At 37.0% G+C, this 22,997-nt stretch overlaps 1 protein-coding gene across 1 annotated transcript in view; it reads left to right on the top strand.

Moving 5' to 3' along the window:
• Positions 1-20,651, top strand: part of EFNA5 (ephrin A5) — a 210,534-nt gene extending 189,883 nt beyond the window's left edge. Inside the window, exons 3-5 of the mRNA XM_035309908.1 lie at positions 10,933-10,998; positions 11,402-11,482; positions 16,426-20,651. Of these exons, the coding sequence (XP_035165799.1) occupies positions 10,933-10,998; positions 11,402-11,482; positions 16,426-16,547 (269 nt within the window). The 3' untranslated portion in view covers positions 16,548-20,651. The remainder of the gene's footprint in view (positions 1-10,932; positions 10,999-11,401; positions 11,483-16,425) is intronic.
• Positions 20,652-22,997: the final 2,346 nt, after the last annotated feature.

The raw sequence follows: 22,997 nt of genomic DNA, 5'->3' as shown, positions 1-22,997 counted from the left end.
TGCTTGCTGTGATCAGAAGGTACTGGGTGAAAAATAGAGATGAAAGTATTTCCTGGGAAAATTATTGGTGTCAAATGAGGACTTTTGTGGAAGAGTGATGAAGAAACACTTCTGTTTTGAGAGAGCACTTGTTACAGCATTTGGGAAAGAAAAATCTCAAGGAGACACGTGTATGGCTCAACAGTCTGATGAGGTACTCACTGCATTCAGGAACTGGTTTCCAAACCACCTGGGCTTTTAAGTCCCAGTTATGGAAGAATGTACACATATATATCTAATTTTGAGTTCAGCTGGGAATGATCACTGGGAATACGGCTAAACATCCTGTGGTATATATTAATTAAAAAAAAAAATAGCACAGAAGGAAATAATTTGTGGCAGAGAAATGAAAGGTTAACTGTCCCATGGGTGTTTCAAACTTTCCCACAGTCGTAGTTATGACAGGCCACAGTCCTTTTCTGGCATAGGTAAGACATGTCAACTTCCTGATGAGGCAGCAGCTCTCCTTGATGAGGCTGCAGCAATGCTGACGTAGGTGGCTTTTTTCAAGTATGGATTTAAAAGTATGAGTGTGACCTGTGTTAATGAACACAAACTAGATAGGTGAAAGAAAGAAGCAGAAAGCTAGAAGTTCAAATATAACTGCCATAGCCTGACACACTGGCCAAATTTCAGTTAAAGAGAAAACTTCAGCTTAATGCCTTCCAGAATTTTGAAGGTGACTAGTTGGAGGAGTAAGGAAATCTTTCTAAAAGCTGGGAGAAAAAATTCTGGCACATATGGCAGAGTGATTGAAGGTTCAGTAGTCCCTCTGCAGGACTTGAACAAACTGGGAATTCACCTGATAAAGATGTACAGTTATTAAGATAGTGCTGGCATCTGTTATTTTTTATGTACTCTACTAAGTTAAAACCTGGGACCCTGTCACAGTAGGTGTAATGAAACAGAAGATCTCTGCCCTGAGAATTTTTATTTGCCAGAAACAGGCTTGAGTTGCAGTGGATTATTATATATTTTCCAAATTTCACCTTTTCTGCTTCATGCCTGTTTTTCATCCAGCTCAAATTTGGATTTGTCTGTGTAAAACTGAACTGTGAGCATAAAGGCATTTTTTGTAAAAGCTGTGCTAAGCTGGTATTAGACTTTTGCCAATGGGAAAGGACCTTCAGAAATATGTTGAGCAATGCTATTCTCGCTAAGTAGTGTATTTGCATACTTTTGGACATGCATGTATGTTCAAACACGTTCAAACCTGCATTATTCTCACTGTTTGCCTTCATTTTAAATAACAATAAAATATAGCCCACAGTCTATGTTTTTTTTCCATATTTCTCTTGAGTCTAAGGCAGCTTCTTTCAGCCTTTACATCTCCCTCTGCCTCTCCATCCACAAGAAAGATATAAACATAGAATTTTGTTGCTTTGGTTAGGTGAGTCAACAGAAGTAACTTCTCATGTCCGTGTACTTGTCATACTCCTAGCACAATACAACATCCATAATTATTTCTTTATTTTTATGAACTGACAGAATTTACAAGTACAGCAGGGGAAGCTAGTAGTTTTTTTTTTTTTTTTTTTTTTTTTTTTTAAGATAGTGGCAAGCCCATGTAAATGGAGTAGAATGGAATGCTCCTCTCAGCTTTAATTACAGTGTCAGCATTGGTAAAGCTAGACAGGGGTAATATGAAGTCCATTAAAGTATATGAGGTTTAGTAACATGATACAATACCCACAAATTCCATGTGAGTGAACATGTTGCTTTAAAGATCAAAAAGAGAAGGTCATTACTAACAAGACTATAATGTCTCTTCAAAGGATTTACTCATGTCTAGTTCTTAGAGATGGAAATTAGCAAAATGGATAGCCTGCTTGAAGAAAAACATTTTATTTCTAGTGATACCAAGGGAAAATCAAAGTGCAAAAGTGCTTATGAAAAGTATGAGGAGGATATATTTTTCTCTAAGTGCTCTATTTGATAGTATTAACTTGTTTTTATTAGCAATTTACTCTAATACAGTCTTAATGTTGTACAATAACTGTATTTGTTTTTGTTAATGCTACTGAAAGCAGTAATGAGATCTTAAGTTTTTATTTCATTCTAGTTAATAATAGTGTTGGTTTGTTGCAATAGAAAAGTATGACATCAGTCATTTATATTGTACTAGTGTGGAAATTTTAGCCCTTATTTTATGGTATGTAATAGAGTTTGCATTTATAAAAGAGAAACTTTCTCATATGAGAGAAAGACCTGAAAATATTTAATGTGGGAGTTACTGTATGATCTATTCTTCATCTATACCTCCTTATATTTCACAGAAGCTATGTGCAACTAAAAGTCCATTCAAAATAGGATATGCCTTTCATTTATCTCCAGCTGAGCTTTGTTTGTTTTTTAATGAGAAGAAACACCGCAGTGGTGAGACAGGTTCTCTGGGAAGCTCAGGCTTCAGTTAGATGACAGCTTTGCCCCACTTCATAAACAAATGTAACTGCTCCTACTGCCATGACAAAAAAAAAAAAAAAAAAAAAAAAAAAAAAAAAAAGTCTTTGCATAGCACAACTGAGCTAGGGTCTTGCGTTTTTTTTCAGGGTTTGGTTCGGGGGAACAGCTCAGACAGGTGTTTTTTGTTTGTTTTGTGTTGTTTTGTTTTCCAGCTGAAATGTCTGCTTTGTTTTTATTCTGAAGGTTTAAAGGATACAGGCTGCACTGCATTGAGGTGATTTTGCATTTTCCTGAACTCATCCGGACTTGGCAACCTGGGAGGACAGATAATATAGCGTGCCTTTGGACTGGATACAAAGTAGTGTTGTCTGCCTTGTCTGAGCTTCTGCTCACCACTGGAGGTGCCCAGTACCATGAAGGGCTGAGCTTTGGGGTGTTTTGAAGTTTTGCACTAAAAATGTCTGGCTTCAGTACACCAGCCAGGCCAGTGACAGGGATGTCTTGTCATTACATCTAGGCACATAAAAGGCTAGACCAAGTCCACTAAAAGAGGAAATACTGGTCAAACGGGACAATTTATACTAAAATATTAATACTGGCTTAGTTAAACTGGAAATCTGTGGTTTATACCTCTCTTAATGCGAATACACTTCTTTTTTATGTCTTTGATATGAAATCTACTTTCAGTCTGTGTAGCCTACAAGATATATAAGCTGCAGTGGATTATGAACTGCAAGAAAAACTTCTATTCTTCTTGGCCAACCAGTTGCAGTGTGACACTTGATTCAGCATTAACTGCTAATGCAGAAACACTGACTATGTATTACTTTCTTCCAACAACTCACTAAAATAGTATTTGTATAATAAGTCATTTATCTGGTTATTTTTTGAGCATCTGAAAGATAAAGTCTCTTATAACATAAGCCATAATAATCCACCATTTTTGCAATAGTGCAAAAAAAGGACAAATTAATTATACTACATGAGAAAATAAAGGTAATATTTCATGATGTTTGTTGTGCACACAGCTTTTAACAGGTCTTTTTCTCCATTGCTGTGTACTCTGTGATTTATATTTTACATAAAGTGCAGAATATCCCTCTGTGTATGCGTACACAGATACACAGAAACATTACATGATTGCTTTTAGCTTCACTTCATACAAACGTACTTGAGCATGCAGGAATAAAGCAAAATGTGCATTTCTATTATGTACCCATGTAATACTTCAAAACTTGTAATATTTCAAAACTTAATTTGTAAAGACTAATATCCATAGTACTTTTGCATATATTAAGCCATAGGCAGTATTAGCTGTGACCTTACATCTGTTTATTTATTTACTTATTTATTTATTTTCCTCAGTACGTGATTTTTCTTGGTTTTCAAGGATTGTTGGCAATACTAGATCAGGTTCATTTCCAGGTGAGATTCTCTCTCTGTCTGGTAGCTTGATATTTCTGAGTATTTAACATGCTCTGTAATTTTTCTTTGCAACCTCATCTTAGTGATGACTAAGTACAGAGAGGTGGTAGACAAGATTGTTGGCAATAGTAAAGGCACAAGCAAATTTAGTCACAATTTACTCAGAAAATGTGTTTGATCTCTAGGTCTGGAGAATGAGTAAGCCATGGATGTTCAATATTTAAATTTGACCAGGCTGAAGTCATGTTTATACAGTCAGAACAAAACTCTTGTTAGTATTGGGAATGAAAGAACAGACAGCAAAGAACCTTTTCTTAAGTTAAACCTAAGGGTTGGTGAAGGCATGGATTTCCATAGGACCGCTATTTATCTGTTTTTAATTTTAGATTTTAACACTCACATGGAGAAAGTCATCTCTAAATCCTTTCAGGTAGCCTCTCTTTTAATTAATAAGTTTAAAGACCCCTTCGCTGTCCATAGGTATGGGTCTTACTTTATATATGCACACAAAGGAGATTTTTATTGATTCATTAAATTCTAGCTGACTTTTTCAGTTGTACCGTTTATGCAAATTTGTAACTTTTTTTTTTTCAATCTACACAGTGAGAAGAATATTAATAACTAATTCTGCATTTACCTGGCTAATTTGCATACATTTGTGTTGTATGGTAAATCACATGAAAACCTACAGGGGAAAGGCTCAGCTCTTCTAACAGCTAATAGGCTACTTTTTCTTTTCACTTGCACAAATTGAGAAATATTGCCTGTGGCAAACATAATGGAAAACTGCATTTTTAATGCTCTCACACATACTCAGTTCCTTACAAAAAACAGAGCAGATGACTGTTCTTAAAAATAAAACTTTCTAAAGCTCCATAGCTGACACAGGATATTGAATGCTAAAACACTTCTAGTTGGTGGAATTATGATTTGCAGGTTATATAAGGTTACCTGGATATTGGATTTGACTAATGGGAGTGGTATTGTGCCTGAAAGGGGCTGGAGGCGAGTCACAGCTGTAAATGTTTTCTCCTGAGGAGACTGTAGCCTACAGCACAAAACGAGTGGAAAGCCTGAGTAAACATGAATTCCTGCTTCACAAAGACAGTGTCCTGTGTATGGGGTTGCTCTGTGGGTTTTCTCTTTGTAGTGTTTCCCCAGGTGATTACAAAAGTTCCAAGTGCAGTCCTTCTGACAGGGCTCTCAGTGTTGAGTGTTTGGTCCAGTTGCAGGCAACCTGGCATCTCGATTTGGTGTGCTGGGGAGAAGTTCAAATTAATACTCTGTCGGCTGCCCAGCCTGGACCAATACTCCTATTTGGTGCTTGTGGTTTGGAAGCACGTATCAGTGCAGGAATTTGAATAGCACACAGAGGATGCGAGTAGTAGTCCATCTGCAAGGAACTGGAGAAATCTTGGTGGGATCTCTTGGACCTTTTCTACAAGGAAACCCTGTTTATTTGCCATCTGAAGAGAGAAGAAGAAAACATTCACTTAAAAAGGGCAACTGAGAGAAATCACAGCTCTCAAAAATATAGAGAGAAATGAACAGGCTTATGTCCACATTTTTTCACAGACAGTGGTTTATAATCCTTCAAAGAATATTCCAAGTGAACTGGTAATTGAAACGTGAAAAACTAAATAGTAAGAGAAATTATATTCCTTTGCCGTTGTACCCTCTGTTCTAAAATGAAGGTGCCATCTGAGTGACTTAGATAAATGAAGCATTATTTGTACACTGAATGGTTCCAGTTTTGCTGTCTAATAGGGCCCATAGTGGATTGTGGCTTGAATATTAAGTATATTTGTAATGCTAAACGAGGATTTGAATTGCATTCATGAATTAATTTTTTATATCAGGACTTACATTTCAGTAAAAGGTGCAATGTTATAATTAGAAAGCTAAGAATGAATGAGGAGACAAGCAGAGAAAAACATTGATTACATGTGAGTATCAGTAAATAGGATGGATGGTTGAGACACTTTTTATATGCGACATCCAGATAACTTTCTCTTCAGTTAGAAACTGAGCCTCAAATAGGTGCCAGCCAAACTCTACTGCCTGTCTCAGGAAAGAAAATGCTTATTTGTGGCTTTTGTCACGTGACTAGCAGGTACTATAAACCACATTACTATTGAAATTTTCATACCTTGTCTTTTTTTACATTTACTTTTTAGTTAGCCCTTTTTAGCTTGATTGAACCATATCTGGATGACTCCCTTAAGGAGATTTTGCAATTTGACATAGTAATTTAACTGAAAATCTGTTGTGAGAAAAAAACACCACTGTTTTCTGTGTACATCACTTTTTGTTCTCTGACTGTGGCTCTCCAGTAGTTATTGAATAACCCTGCTAATCATTATCAGGCTGAGAAAAGAACTTACCTGTTATTTATATCTAAGATACTAATAATATATCATGTGTTTTCTAGCAGAAAACTGCTTTGGAGTGGGCTGAAGGGAGATGGATATATATATATAATTTCCATATTTAAATATAGCTAGCAAATACTGAAATATTTATGGTTTGGCTCTAGATGAGGAGAAAATCATTTTCTTCACTCACTTTCCTTACAGGGTATAAAAATGGTAGCCAGAAGTGGTTCAGAGAAAATAAATTTTCTATTCTAATCTATCTTTAGTGCCATTTTTGGATCCAGCTTGGCTCTAGTCCTATGAGCACTAGTTCATTGTATGTTTGTTTTTTTCTAGTTCATCTTATGGATACAGAATTTTCACCTGAAGAATACAGAGATTATGACTTAAATTTCTTTTGTATTACGGAATTTTCCTTTTTTTTTTTTTTTTTTTTTTTTGAAAAGAGAGAGCAGTTATTTTTTATGATCATTAAGGTGTTTTAATATATCTGGTAATTTCAGAGAGATTTTAATGCGTGTTTGTTCCTAATCTCAAGATTTTCAGTAATTGTGAAGTATAAAATGTGATCTTCAAAAGACAGACCCAGGAGATTCTCGTGAAATTGCTGGTAGGGGCAGGGTGGGTAGAATGAAATATTATAGGAATTATAATGAAATCGTAGAAAGTAGCATCACTGCAGATTTCCTGTTCTGTGTTTCTTTGTCATTCTTTGTGACACAAACTAAACCAGTCAGACCTTTTCTATTCTAATATCATTCATGGAAAAAAGAGGCTATAACCTCTTCTGTTCCTTATAAGGAATCTTCTTTTAAAGGATTCTTTTTGTTGTGCAGCTAAGTTTCAATTGCCTTTTTTTTTTTTTTTTTTTTTTTTCCTTGGGAATCTCAGCTTTTGAAATGGAAAATGTTGCATGGGACAGTTTCCATTAGCATCAGAGACTTCCTGCTCTCAGAACTGGCCTCTATTTTATAGCTAATATCACCTTTAAAGGGGGCAAATAGAAAAGCCTTATGCCAAAGCCTTAGAGGCTAACGTGGTTTTCTGCAGACATGAGAATGAAATTTCTCTTTGTACGGGCCAAGAAAAGGCATCTTTTCTTATAGTATAGCTAATGCCAGCAGAATATAACAACAGCAGCAATAAGTTTAGCTGGGAAGGGAAATTTAACAGACCCCAGCTGGCAGGGAGCAGTTCTTTTTCTCCTTTCCAGAGTTCAGCAATGTTGCTCTCTTGCAAGCATGCAGGAGTCTGGAGGAATCTGCTAGACCTCTACTGCATTGGAAACCCACCTTTCTTGGAAAGTAAAACACCTTGAAACCAGCACTGTTTCCTAACCTTAGGTCCTGAAGTCAAGACATGAGTTGCAGTCAGTTTGGTAGGAAATGCTTAGTTTGAACTCATCCCAGAATTTTTCATTTAAGCATCAGGTTTTGTTAAACCATAGCCACAGCATTACTTCTGCACCAGAAAAACAAACAAACAAACAAACAAACAAAAAAAAAAAAAAAACAAAAAAAACAGGTATTTAGCATCTATTCTTAGTATATGCTAATATGTGCAGCTTATCCTGTCCTTTGTTTTGTTTTGGTCATTTGGTGTTCCTTTGTAATTGTTACTCAAAACATTGGCTGGTAGGTCACGCTGATTGTTTTGTGCTCTTTAGTAAAAGTTTGTCATTAAAGCTACTTTCATGTGGAAAAATAGGACTTCAGACTTCAATTTAAGTTAAAGCTTTAAGGTATTAACTTAAGAAAAAAAAAATTAATGAACACCCCTGGCTTTCCTTATTGGACGACAAGTGTGATGTGCCTAAAATTTTGCAATGAAAGATCCTGAGCTTGTTGCTGAAAAAGGAGAAATAATTCCTAGCTGTTGGCATCATAATCCAAGAGTCAGGGTTTTCATAATATAGTGGTGAAGTATTGCAGAATAAAGAAGACAGGGAATAGAAGAGAACAGAACAATACTGACAAACTGCAATAATGTATGAGAGAGCAGGATAGATGACATTAGCCAGCCTGACTCTGCCCTGGGAGTGATACATCTGGACATACGGGAAATACTACAAATTGTCAATGTTTTTGTTTTAAGATGAAAAGGAGAAAAAGGGAGGAAATAAAAATAGATTGCAGCCACCCAGCTTGACAAACAGCTCTTAATTTCTCAGGAAGGCCAAAGAGGTTGCAGTGTATCACTTTGTCACCTTGTTCTTAGTCATTGAGACACATGTGAGAGCAGAACAAAATGTCACTTGATTCTTTTTTCTTAATTATTATTATTCCCTCTGAACAAGTAAAACACTGTGGTTAAAAAGGAGTCTTCCAGTTCTACTGCAAGCATTGAGGGTACATAATTTCCTTGGAGAAGAAAAAAGCACTTTTTCATACTTATCACTAAAACTGTGTCAGTTTCAAGGATGATGAATTAAATGTAATTGCTATGATTGCAAAAGGACTGCAGCTCATGATACAGCACATTATGTGCAACCCTATGTAAGGAATGGTGACAGAAGAAGATTTAAGCAGAGGGCAGATTTTGAAATTTTCTCCCAAAGAACATTGCTAATTACTAGCTGTTGTTTGCTCTTAAGAGTGTGCAAATATTATATGCACATATAAACTTTATATGTACAGAACATTCGTTTTCTGGTTTTCCGGATGGAATATTATTTGATCCTAGCTATCTTAGTCAGTGCTAGTGCTAACAGGGTGTCCTAATAAACACCAATGAGCCCAAACATGCTTATTTTGTGGACATAAACAGCAGCATGTAAATGTCAAAGCTAAAATGTGCCTTTGAATAAAGTACTTCTGAAATAATTTCTGGGCAGGAAAAAGCTGTTGGTGATAAAACTACTGTATGTTCTCTATTTTGGATAATGTTGGAAATGTAATTTCCACCTTTATGTTAGCAATACGGTAATAATAGAATTCTTATCTTTTGAGAAATCCACAACTGCCTGTTTAGTCTGAGCAAAGCCGTTTGCATATACTCAGAGAGGGCCACAGAAAGGACACAATTTCCTGAATATAACCACAGAGTGCAAATATTGTGCCCTAAATAACACACCAGTTACTGTAAATGTCAGTAGAGGGAGTTTTTCTGACTTTGATTTAGTAAGAGCCTACAGCAAAGCCAGCTGTTAGCACTTCTTAACTGCTTGTCAGTGTGAAGGGGGGAGCATCATTTCTACACACTTTTGTTTTGTGATTAAAAGAGGGAAACGATTTTTCAAGCACTTCCCAACAGGTGCAGAACCACAGCTTTAGCTCTATTTGACTCTCACTTTGCTTCTTTTTTGTGCTCCTACTAAATTTGCTAGTTCTTCCTTGTAGGAAAAAGCTGATGCCTGCCTTGGAAATGCATCATCAAAGGCTACCAGAATTAATTTCAAGTTAGCTGAGGAGCTCTTCAAGTGTGAGCTTGGCATGTAGACAAAGTGTGTGTGTTCATACGTCTGTAGCATACATATGTATGTAAATATTTTTAGCTATTTGTCATGAACAGGAACATAATGGAAAAAACATGGATGAAACAGTGGTAATCAGAACAAACTAATTTTTGGATTGACAGTCTGAACATCTTTTTTAAATCCAGACAGCTTCCAATATTTTTCTACAAAAGTCATCTTGTTCTGTCCTATCGCATAGCTTTTTGGATGATAGAGAAGGCTATGCAATTAAATAAAAATGACTTTAGGTACTTCAGGCAGTATTTCCAGCATTTGAGGGTTTTTACAAGGGCAAAAAAATGTGTGCGCAAATGGTCTTTCACAAGTGAATATTTGCATGCCCAAGTCAGGTTGCTTGGTATGTTTGCCTGTGATCATGTATTTTGAAACAAGCATAGTTCCCAAAAGGAAGTTTTGACAGCAGCAGTTGTTTTTTAGAAATAAGTACATGCTGATGCTAGACTTATATGTATGATCTTTTGTATAGTGCCAGACATCGTTTCCTCTTTTTTGTCTCCTCATACTGTAAATACTCTTCCAAAGAAATAGTTTGAATGGCAAATGATGGGGGAGGGCAGAAAGAAGGAATAAGCTGGTTGTTTGTTATGTAACATAGGAAATCATATTTTGACTAAAGCCAAATAAGAATTTTCTCAAGAAAGTGGAGAATACAGAGGCTGACTTAGCGGTAGAATGTAGTGCATGTGTTTAATGGGGTGTATTTTTACTTTCAGGGAGGTAAGTACGTATTTATATTTTTAGCATTGTCACCTTCAGTGTCATTTTGTCAGTTTTTTTTTCATTCCTTTATGGGTCACTGAAGCCTGTGGCCTGCCATTTCAAGACTAGCTTTCCTGTAAATGATCTTAATTATTCTAAAGTGTAATTTTTCAAGGTAGACGCATGCAATACAGCAGAAACCTTATTAAACTCTCTCTTGAGAAAAACATGTGGAAAGGTGAGGGAGATAATGAAACATTGTGAATATCATGTGCTTCACTTCTCCTATGAAAAAAAATAATCGAAAAAGAGATTAGAGTAAAATCTGCAGTTCCTTTCCTGCTTCTGCATTATCAAGCTACTTTGCACACTTGAAGTCCTTACATGCAGAGGCTGAAATGTGTCCATCCTTTCAGATGACAGGAAGATAAAGGGTATTTGATTTCAAGACAAAGGATCATATGCATTTTCTCTCTCTTACTCTTCCACTTCTCTCTCATTCTTCTCCATTTACAGCTTCTGCGATCCCAGATAATGGAAGGAGATCCTGTCTAAAACTTAAAGTTTTTGTGCGACCAGCAAGTAAGTTCTTTAGATTAAGCTTTTGAGGGTGGCTTATAGCGCATGCTTTACTGTGTGGTCTAGTTAACAGCAGTAATTTTTTTTTTATTTATTTTTTTTACTGTTAAATCTTGTGTATCTGTTCTGTACAGCAACATTTGTGTTATGGTTTTCATCATATTTCCTTATCACATAAGGCTTTATTTTAATTACATGGCAATTGCTAACTTGTTGTTTCTTAAACTGTTGTACCAATGGAAGACTACACTGGCATATGGATACGTGCCACAGACTTTAAAATATAAATATGCTTAATTATATACAGTCAGTAGAGAGAAAAAAGAGAGAGAAAAAAAAAAACAAAGTGGGGAGTTTAAGGGTGTCTCACTAACATATTTGGCTGTTATCTCTATTTTTGTTATAGACAGCTGTATGAAAACTATAGGTGTTCATGATCGTGTTTTCGATGTTAACGACAAAGTAGAAAATTCATTAGAACCAGCAGGTTAGTATGCTTAGAGAATCTCTTTTAAAAAAATGTGTGTATCCCTCTGGTGCTTGAGTACTTTTTTCCTCTTCTCTCTGCATGCTTTGCATGGTATAATTGCTCAGCTTTTGCTCGTTTCTAGCAGTGCTAATATCACTTGTGGTATATTTCCTGTCTCCTTACTTAATGCAGGGGAGGAAAAACGTTGCTTTTTCGTTAATGCAGTTTAATAAAATACTGTGTGTGCCAGCATAAAATTTCATTGGTGTCACGAACTTGCTGGTCCATCCAAGCCAAACATCCAGCATGTTTACAGATCACTCTAGTTTTTGACTGGGACCAAAGTCTTAGAAAGAAAGTCAATGGGCACACTTCATGTGTTTTGTGATTTCAAAAGACTTTCAAAGAAATAGAACTGCTGCTTGTTTAATGCTGGCACATGACACAGGCATGCAGCTGATAGAGTTAGTGTTTAAGTAAGAAATTAGTTCTTTAAAATAATATACATATATGCATATTTTGTTAGATGAAGTATTGTTTTTACATATGCAAACAAACATGCACGCACACACACTGATATATGTGAATTTCTATCGTGTTCTTATTGGAGAAAATATATATATATTTTTCTCTTTGGTTGATTTTTTTATGTTTGTTCGGTTTGTCTTGATTTGATTTGGTTTTACTTTTTTATTTTATTCATTTGGTTTGTCATTTTTTTTTCATTTGTTCCCCAAAATTCTGCCTTTAAAAATAAGAATGCTTTCTTTTATAAAGTCCCTTATCTACCCACGGAAAAGTTGTATTATCCTCCATCATCAAGCTGTGTGGGTCTGTGTGGGAAGTGCATGTGTATGTTTGTATGACTCAGGTCTATGACAGATAGGAGCATGTTTAACTCTAGGGGTGTGAGTAATCCTATCCACCTCAATGGGATGTCTCATGACATTAAAATTAGGTGGGTATGTAAGGCAAGTATTAGCAATAGTATTTATCTGTTTGTTTTATTTGTAACATGCTGTTCACATATTGCTGTGTTCAAACCTCAATAATTAAAAGGCACAGTTAAATAAACAAATGATAACATAAACATTGTACCTGTGTAAAATTTAGTATATACCCTGAAGAACAGATTACTAAGATTTTTTTTTTTCTTTTGTCTTCTGTTACTTGAAAGAGACTGTTCCTTTAGTATGAAGAAACTTTTGCTTTTTGCTTTGCTATTTGCTGATTCTTTAACTAAAAGCCATTATTAAGGCAGAAGTATTAATAAGATTTCCACAAGTTATCCGGTTTGAATGATCTACTGATAAATACACAATATAATTTTATATTTTTCTTTGAGAGGGTTTTCAGAACTCACCAAAAAATTTTAGTTTTGAGAATCAGGGATGTTCTCTAAGCAAATATGTATGCAAGGTGAGTGCATTTACAGCAGAGATGCATTTGCACTTTTATTAACAATATTGACCTTCTATAGGAGGCATTAGGATGATCATTTCCCATCTCTAAGTAACCTATGAATCTAGAAACTCAGTGTGCTCTTTTACACTTTTTGATTTGGTGCATGGACTAATTGAAATGTATTCCTCCTGGTACTGGTTTGCAAAAGAGATCGCATGAGTAATAAGCACTTGATAGTAGTGACCTCACCGTATTCTTTTTAGCAGTGCTGCTCACTTCCCATTGAATGGCTATACCCAGCTAGCACTATCACAAAAGCATATCGTTAGAAAGCAGCAGGTGAAACAGAGAACCCAAATCATACAAAGAGTATCCTGCAGTCTGAGTTGAAATTCTGTTTTTGTTATTGGGGGAAATAATATCCTTAAAGAGAAGGTTTTCATTCTGAACCCTTCAGGTATCAAAAAGTTGCCACTCCCAAGATCAGTGTTTATTTGCATTATTATTTGGACCAGTCACCATCAGATAATCAGTCATTCCCAGATCTGCTAACTGCTATCATGCTTTCCCGTTATGAGGTTGTTAGGCGTGCTGCTGCTCTGGTGGATCTTGTATGTGATCTGTAACATGTACTTAACTACCTGCCTCTTGCACTCGTCTTCTGCTTGTGTGCTCTCCCCTGCCTTCCACCATCTTCTCCTGCAGTATACAGGTAAATGAGAAGGCAGGATGATCACATTCAGCAGATTACTTACTGTGACCACTCTTCTGAAAAAATAAAAGGAAAAAAAAAAAAAAAAAGTGATTTTTGAACCCTTGTAATTTCACTGGTTTTGCTCAGAAAATTGCAGGAAAATGATTTTTAGAGATCACTCTTCTTTCAGAATTTATTAAAGTAATCGTCCATATTCCTGTCCTCCCCTTTTGTCCCTAAAACAAAAAATGCAGCTGTGGAATAATTATACCTGAAGCATATGATGTAAAGCTATGTGATCTGGAAAATTCATGGTTGTCAAAATAATTTTTTTAATTGCCACTAGCATTCCCAATCTTTAGCAGTGACCTTCCAGATTTTATTTATTAATTCTGTCATATTTGTCACTTGCCTTCATTGTTTAAAACAAACTCAAACCTTCAGCCTAAGCATTAAAGATTTTTACAACTGTGCACCTCTAAGGAAAATCATATTTGAAAAGTGGTTTTGAGAACAGCAGATGAAATGTGTACTCTAATATATGAGTGCAAAGAGACCTTGGGACTGCATTGACAGAAGCTCTGATGATTTCTTGTAAGGAGTCCCTTAAATGAATTCCCTGTGAAGAGTGTTTTTTGTTTGTTTGTTTTGTTTTGTTTGTTTGTTTTTGTTTGTTTGCTTTTTAAATGGCATCATAGAAGATCTCCACGTTTTTAATTTAAGAATTAATCTTTTTAGGACTTTTTGGTTGAGATTTGTTAGCAGTACTCAGTGTTCCAGTCGTGAGAGCTGAGAGTCACAGAGAATTAGGATTTATTGCTGCTTTAAACTAGTTCTGCCCTATTGTTTTAGTCCTGACTCATGGATATAATTAGCACAAAACTGTTAACATTCAGTCTGCAAATTCAGACTTACTTGAAATTCTGTTGATGATGCAAGAGGCAGAAGATAGTTCACATCATTCTCCCCGTACCACTGTTCATCAGTGGTTAGTACATGTTTCCAAACTGGGCAGAGCCAACTCTGTGTATATCAAAGGAAATAGAGCTGACAGGTACGACAGGGGTATCTTTTCCCCATACCTTCTTAGGGTATGATCTAATGGGGAAGCTGCTCTTGTGAAGTACTGTATTCTCATTGCAGTGCCACTGAAGCAAAATAGTGTAAGTAACTCACAAGTGAAATATGGAACAGCTCTTGGTTCTGACAACCACCAGAACTAGCAGTTTTAAATTGCCCTTTCCAGCCATTTAATTGTCACTTTCTTGCAAATGTGAACATGTTCACAATTGATCGGTGCTTGCTTTTCACACTTTTGCTTTGAATAGCACTGAGTACATGTTGATATACCTGACATGACTGCAGCATCAGTGCTGAACAAAATGTGACATTGATAATCCAGTTTACTGTGCATGTCCCAGTGTAACTGGACTGGAGCTGAAGAGCCTGCTAACCCAAATAATGCTAAGTACTCTACCTGCTTCTGTGCTATGTGTCAAAGGTGTGAAGGGGATCTTTTGATCTAACTGAAGCTAAGTAACATGAGAGGCTACACACCAGTGCTGCCTGGTGATCCCAGTGCCGTACTTTCCACTTCCCTTAGTGCCTTTAATTAGGATCACACAGCTCTCATCCACTGTAATTCTGGCAGTGCAATTTGTTGAGATGGGAGCTCTGCAACAGATATATCACAGGTATTTCAACACCTCTCTTAAAATGGGGAAGCTTATTACACTAAGTTGTGAGATACCGTTAATTTTCCTGGAAACTTAGGCACCCTAAAATAGCTAATGAATTCATTTTGAGGCCACTTCACACTTCCTTAAAAGGTTTAGCTCATTTTGTTCATTTAGTACTATGAAAATTCAAACACAGAGCTGACTTTTTATGGCAAGCCTCAGACAGATTGCTATTAAAATACTTACTAGATAGCTGTGGATATAGGGGATTTTACAAAGAAAAATGCCACACCTATAACAAAACTTAAGTTCAATTTGAATATACCTATATTTTTTATGGTACAAGTTGTAGCTCTAAGGCTGATTTTTAATTAAAAGTAAATAATCAGATCTTTATTCAGTATAATAAAATTAGTGGAGTATTTTTGACTCTATTCTCTTCTGCTGCCAATACATAAGCATGTTTTCACAACCCTGATAGTTATTTTTTCATTAGTTTTATCAGTACATACGTAAATCTGAATTTTGTATACCATAAAAAGTAGTCTGCTACCTATGAGATATTGGGATTGTGCCGGTATTGTATACAATCAGAGACTGTCTTATCCTTCAGAATTCTGTTCTGAGAAAGGGAGACTAGTCTCATATCCCCTGCATATCCCCAAATGCAGTGTACTTCAGTGGAAATTTGATGTGTAGAAGTGGAATACATGTTTGCATTTACAAGCTATTCTTTCGAATTCAGGAGCCAAAATCTCTAACTCAGGAATGGGATTAACTTTGAAATTAATTCTGAGCACGTGCAACTCTTCCTCAAGCCCTTTTGAAAATCAGGTGTTTTTATTTAGCTGTCTCACTGTTGACATTGCTATCTAATGAACCATCCAAAGCTGGAACGACAGTATTTTCTTTGAGTAGGAATCTTTCATTCCTTAGTCTGCTGCAGTCAGACTTAACTTTATGCTCCTCTGGTCTTCAGTGGGAGTTTTGCCAGTAAGAAATGCAGGACTTGGCCCCAAGTTGGCTATATAATGAGGTATTACATGGTTGTGAAAGTCAATGACAGCACAAGGTTCATTGCCCTATTTCATAAAGGCACTGAAATCTACTTGCAGTTGTCGGCTCAGTGAGAGTTTATTAAGGATGCAAAATCTCATTGGAATGTATGCTTTCTGTTTGAACAGATGATACCGTACATGAGTCAGCCGAGCCATCCCGTGGTGAGAATGCGGCACAGACACCGAGGATACCCAGCCGGCTTTTGGCAACTCTATTGTTCCTCCTGGCAATGCTTTTGATATTATAGCACAGTATGCTCCAGCAACCTGTCGCAGAAAATATCAGGGTCTTGGAACATCAAAGATCCACCTAACTGCTCATCCCAAGAAAGGGACTTTATTGTTTTTGCAGATGTCAAATTGTTATTTTTCCCTTTTCTTCTCCCTTTTAGCCTGAACTCAGCAAAAATTTGAAGGGGATAACTAGCTTCAGCACCCGTCCCTACCTACCCTGTGACTTTCTTAACCCCTCCATACAAATAAAAGGACTCCAAATGAAAATGCCAAACTATAATAGTGACACTAGTGATTCTTATTTTCCTCTGCATTCTCCTTTAAGAAGTCACCTCTGTTAGTTCACTGTGTCATCCGTGTGTAGACAAAGAAGAGTAGTGGCAGATGCAGTCAGTGAAGGATAAAGAAACTGAGTGAAAGCCTGGGAGAGTTTTCTCTCCAATACAATATTTATGCCTTCTCGTTCAGCACTGTAAGATGATCATGCAAGGCATCGTGTCACGATGTCAGGACTGGAGGGGAAATATTAAGAACAGATATAATATAACACCATTTCCTCCAGGAGTTTCTAAATGAACAGGCTTCTGAAAAGGGAAGACATTGTTTCTTACAGACTGTCCTGAAACATCTTTGACAGTAAAATTCTCGCTCACAAGTGGAAACGCTGTCTTTGGTGAGAAAAAGGGGTTAGTATTTAGAAACGTTAGCACACAGCAGGCAAGGTCAGATTTAGGAAACTTCACTGGGGGTGTGAGTGCCTCTGTTATTTCGTTTTAAGGGGATAATGCACACCGGATTATTTTATTTTAAAAGAAATCACCGTGGTGCTACAATTTTTTTCTTGAAATGCAGAGGCACTTTTGAGAATAAAGTGACCTTCCCCAGCGCTGACTTAGTAGCTGATAGCCTTGGATGCTGCTCTGGGTGTTAATACATGCTATGAGAGGACATCAGTGGCCAGAGGAATCATGTTTGGGACACAGGATCTCCAGTGTGCTCTTGATTTGTCTCTCCTGTAAGTTCCTCAGCCATGGGAATAAACCAGAAGTAAAAGAAGCCAGGACAGTTTAGTAGCGTTGTTTGGTGGGGGGAAAGAAAAGAAGTGTGGAATATGAATTCAAGTGTTGATTTTTTATCTTTTCCCCTTCCAGCACAGTTTGAAGAGTAGAGGAAACGTGTTTATCAGCCAGAGATAAACTAGATGGGCTCCCAAAGACTTAACAAAATATTTTTTTAAAAATCCACTAGAATAGAAAATACATTATTTAGATATACTTTATGCTGAGAGTGAGTATATATGCTTGTCCTATTTAAACATGTGAGAAAAGTGGTAAGCCTTGATGCAAGTAGGAAATGGGACTGTCTTGTTTGATGGAATTGGGAGTGACCCTGTTTAGGGAATCTGAGCCTTGGCTAAGGTAGAGCTTGAAAAAGTCATTTGCCAGGAACTGCAAGCCTTGGGGTATTTTTTGTCTAGGCTGCCATGAAATTTGAACTGCTAAGTATAATCAGGGAAATATCAAACCAAGACTAAAACAAAGCTTTTCTAAACAAAAACTGTGATAATTGTTAAATGCAAAACAAAACATGGAGTGCATTCAAACAAAGCAAGGGTTTTCTATATTAATTCTAAAAAAAAAAACAAACTCTGGCATAACAAAATTGAGTGATCCCAACAACAGACAGCACTTGGTTGGCTGGTTTTTATTTTTTTTATTTTTTTTCTTTTCTTTTTTTTTTTCTTTTTAATGAGGAAAAGCTTTCATAAAGTTGTAAGCAGCTCACTATTCAATAAAGAAGAAAAAGGGGAAATCAATTTAAGATGTAAAGGGAGGTTTTATGCATGCTAAACCACAATCTGAGCTTGCCTGATACCATATAACAAGGTTCTTGTTGCAGGGCTTGTGCTTACAGCAGGAATGTAGGAAATTTCCTCTAGTATGAAGTGCACACAAGAAAGATACGCAGTCTAAACAGTGAAGGAAGTCAGCCAGCATCCCATTACAATCTAGCTGGTACTTTACACTCTTTAACATGGATGTGCTTGGTACACATGCTAATACTTCCTTCAAGAAGGTATTAAAGAGCTGTGGATGAGGTGAGCTTAATCAAAATGAACCTTAACAAATAGATTATTAACTGATAATATTGCATGATAGGTAACCCTATTAAATGATTCATAACAATTACAGACAGTTGTACCAGCAGTGCCAATTTCATGTGGAAGCGATGTCTTCATTTTCCATCCTTTGTCTCTAAACGACATCAGAGTTTGAGATGTACACTTATCCACAGCAGACGCTTTCCAGCGGTGTTCCTTCAGGTGCAGTTCAGCCCTTCAATTTATCACAGAGCCTTGATGGGTAGGTGAGGGACAGCACGAGTAGTGCAGCTGCAAGGCAGGTCTCTGTACTGCCCAGGGTGGCCAGGAGACCACAAGACACTGCCGGTTTGGTACCTGATGGCATCAGGCAATCCCAGTCATAGAAGTAAGTACTGATGGGTTTTGTGTTGCAGAGCAAATCTCTGGATGCTCTGAATGCAGATGTTGGTGCCAACTGCAAGGAGATTTCTGCTCCCCTCGACTCTGCCTGCCCCTTCTCAGGCCTGAGGGACTGATTCTCCCTCAGCCTGGGTGGCTTGCGTACCCCCATGGCCTGCACTCCTGGCTGCCAAGGCCACTGCAATGCAAAGCAGGGAAAATAGGGATCAGTGGGTTTAGTGGATACCGTGTATCCTTTAATAGACAAGGTAACATTTCGTGTTAGTTTAGAATATTGTTTTGTACTGTACTTACTTGGATGGCGAAGGAAAGACAAGTAAATCTTAAAGCTATGTTCTTTAAATTCTGTATTATTAGCAACCTCTGTTGTATATAGTGTTTGATAATAAAGTATTAATTTGATTCTTATGTCTTTTGTAAGTGAGAACAATAGAATTTCAGGATATTAAAATCACGCGTTGATTACAAGACAGAGCTTTGAAGCATCAAGTGTGATCATGGCTGAGAACTGAGAGACAAGTGGCCATGACACTGCAGCATACAGGACTCATCTTTGGAAATCGTTCATCTATTCCAAGACTTCACATTGTCAAGACCTGGAACAACATGACTTTTGATGATCAATGTTTTGTCTTCAGTGTTTAAAGGTCTTATATTGGAGCCCTGTGGTTTCTGTGTTAGTTTTTTTTTTTTTTTTCATTTTTTTTTTTTAAAAACTTTTTGGGATTTAACAACTTTTTTTTTTTTTTTTTTTTTTTTTTTTTTTTCCAGAAAGGATCTTGCCAGTGTCATGTGCGCTATACGTATGTACTTGGTTCCAAAACAACTAGAAACAAATTTGGGAGATATTGAGAGTAGAGGAGTAGATTGTTTCCTTTCCTATATAATTGTGGAAGGAAAATGGTTGCATTTGTACCTGTTGATTCCCACCCCTAGTTGTCAAAACTGAACTTAATCCATTGTGTAGTGAGAGCAATGGTTCAGTCACTTTCAGAGACTTAGAAAAGTGTGTTAACTCTTCCCCTCCTTTCATTACACTTGGATTTTGTAATCACCAGTTTTACTGTACAACCCTCCACACTTCTCTCCTCTTTTCCTGCCCTTCTTCCTCTCCCACCCCCCTCCTTTTTTAATTTGGAGCTGTGAATGGGCAGATCTGTTTCTGGCCTGGCATCACTGAGTTTTTCCCATGCATTCGCCCTTGAGCTTCTCGGATGTGAGACAAATCTCCCTACAATAGCCTTGCTGCCATTGTCTGTACAGTTTAATAGATGCTGGCATGTTGGAGGTTACCCATGAGTCTGCGAAATCCGCTTTCCATGCTTACTCTTGACACCCCCATTGAAGCCACTCATTGTGTATGCATCTGGGTATGAAAGTCCAGCTCAGTGTGGTCCTGTGCTTGTACTGCCCTGCTTTGCAGTTTCTTTGCACTTATTCATTGAGTGCTGTTTTTGAAATGCTTACATTATATGAACGTAAAAGAAAATGTAAAAAAAAAAAAAAAAAAGAAAAAAAAAACACAAAAAAACCCTGCCCCATAAGATCTGTATTTGTATATACACGTGTCCGTACAATTATACTTAAATAAAATTAAAGATTTTCATCATTTTAATTGGTTCTCTTAAGCTATATTTTTGTTCATTTAATTACGTCTTTATTTTAGGGGCTATTTGTACCTATCTTCCATATTTGTGGGCAATGTAAAGCCATGTGGAGTATGAGTGGGAAAGTGTGAAATATGCAGTGGGCACAATGACTGACTACCTAGAGCTGTAATGACCTACATCCTGGCTGATCTAAACTCTGGCTGCTCTGCTCTTCACTTTTTTTTTATTTTTTTTTAAATTATTATTTATTATTATTATTATTATTTATGTGTTCATAGCTCTTCCAAATACTTAGGAGAAGAAGGAACTATGCAAAAAAAAAAAAAAAAAAAAAAAAAAAAAAAAAAAAAAGGGTGCTGAAGCACTACATGGTTTCCATCATCTCTTTTGACCTGCTCTGGGCCTCCAGAGCAATATTCCTTACTCATCTGTGTAGCACATATTTGTGTGGCATTGCTCTTCTTTTCTGAGGAATAGAGCCAGCCCCAGGGGTGTGCGAACAGGGCAGCTGCACACAGTATCCATCTACCCTGGGTGCTCCTCTGACTGACAAAGAGATGGGGTTGGAAGTGGTTTGAAATCTCAACCATGGTTTTAATTATAAAAGTGTGGAAAAGGGCTGCGGGTGACAGGAGCTTCATAGATGGAAGAATATGAGCAGTGGCGCCTCCTGCAAGGAAGAGGAGGAATGGAAGGAAGCAAGCTATGCTGGCTATTTCTTCTCTTGCCTTCCATCTGTGCCCCCTGTGGCTGATGCAGTGCCTCAAAAAATGCACAGGGCTGGATCGGGCATGACTTGTACATAGGGTGTCTTTGGCAATACTTGTTGTCTAATCACATGATAGGTACAGTGGTTTAGCTGGAGAATTTAGGTCATGGAAGGCGGGGACGCATACCGAAACCTATAATACGTGCACCCTGCATTCAGAACTCGTCTGTAATTACCACGTTAGCATTAAACTCACTGAAAGCTTTTTATTACATTTAATTAGTTGACAGGGAAGTAAGTACTAATTATAACTTACTCTAGCCTTCTTTACAAATGAGAAGTGACAGCTTGGTGAGAGTAGAAGTGTGTGTAAGTATTTGATACAAAGAATTGATGCACCAGACTTTTTCCTCTGGAGCTGTGATGTTACAACCAGGGCAGGGTTATAAGTGACATGTGTTCAGTATGTCTTAACATAATAGCCATGTCCAGAAAATATCCTGCAGCCTGACACGCTTAATAGCTTTTGCTCAGAAGACACTCTGCTTTTGCTGAGAATGGTATTTGATTTCATTTTTCTGCATTAGCGTGCACAATGGGCCTTTGTGCTCCCTCATCTTTCCTTCCACAGAATAATTCTGCTCACAGAGTACCTCTAAGGGCATTCTTAGGAATATTCCGGAATGCATCATACCACTACAATATGGTTGTGTGCCAAGGTGTTTTTATTCACTGAAAACAACGCTTTGATTTATATAGGCTAGAGATGTGGTAACCAACTGGGATGGTTAAAATTTTACAAGCTTTAAAAGTGGAAGATTGAAAAGTGTGTCCTTTTAGTACTTGCCCTTAGAAGAAAGTTTAGTTTAAAACACTTTGTATTACAGGTGTGTGCCTAACAGCCCAGATCAAGACTCATTCATTGTAAAGGCTGTGATACAGACTGCTCTTGTATAAGCCAGTTTTTCACATTTGTTTTTAGCATCGCTTTCATTTGATGCTACAGATGAATGCAAGCTGAAGTAGTGCCAATTTATTTATTTATTTATTTATTTTAAAAAAATTATCCTAGACCAGATAGAAGCTTTTCAAAACAAAGTATTTTTTAGATGCAAAAATATCCTTTAAAGAAAAATAAAAGTAGAAGTGTGATAGCAGTTGCAAAAATGTAGAAAATCTAAGCAGTTTTTGTTGTTGTCCCCTCAGATAAACCTATTAGGCGAGTGATGTCAGTCATACTTAATACAGAGGAATTCAAAACAGAATAACTCTTGCAGTCATCCGCACATCTTCAAACACTCATTTTTCCTGTGATGGTTCTTCAAGCAAATTCTCCTGTCATTTGCTTACACAAGGATGATTATAAATACAAGAAATTGCAAGGAGGCAAGCTAGATATCTACTTTGAGGAAAAGAAGCATTTTCTCTTTTGCCTAAAACTTTAAGAAAGTGTACGTTGCATTCAAGATCAGGCTTACAGAGTGATTTATGTATGCTTATTCACCTTGTAATACAGCTCTGATGCGAAGGATGGAAGGGTTCTCCTGTATATATATTCTTAAGTGCATTCTTCTTACAGTTACCTGGCAGTTCTCATGTTCAAAGCATGTTCTAAGTGCTATTTTGTGGGACACAGTTGCCC

This window comes from Oxyura jamaicensis, chromosome Z, assembly GCF_011077185.1.
Source record: "Oxyura jamaicensis isolate SHBP4307 breed ruddy duck chromosome Z, BPBGC_Ojam_1.0, whole genome shotgun sequence".
Classification (NCBI taxonomy): Eukaryota; Metazoa; Chordata; class Aves; order Anseriformes; family Anatidae; genus Oxyura; species Oxyura jamaicensis.
The sequence above is the reverse complement of the archived record's forward strand: the minus strand, read 5'-3'. Positions and strand labels throughout refer to the sequence as shown.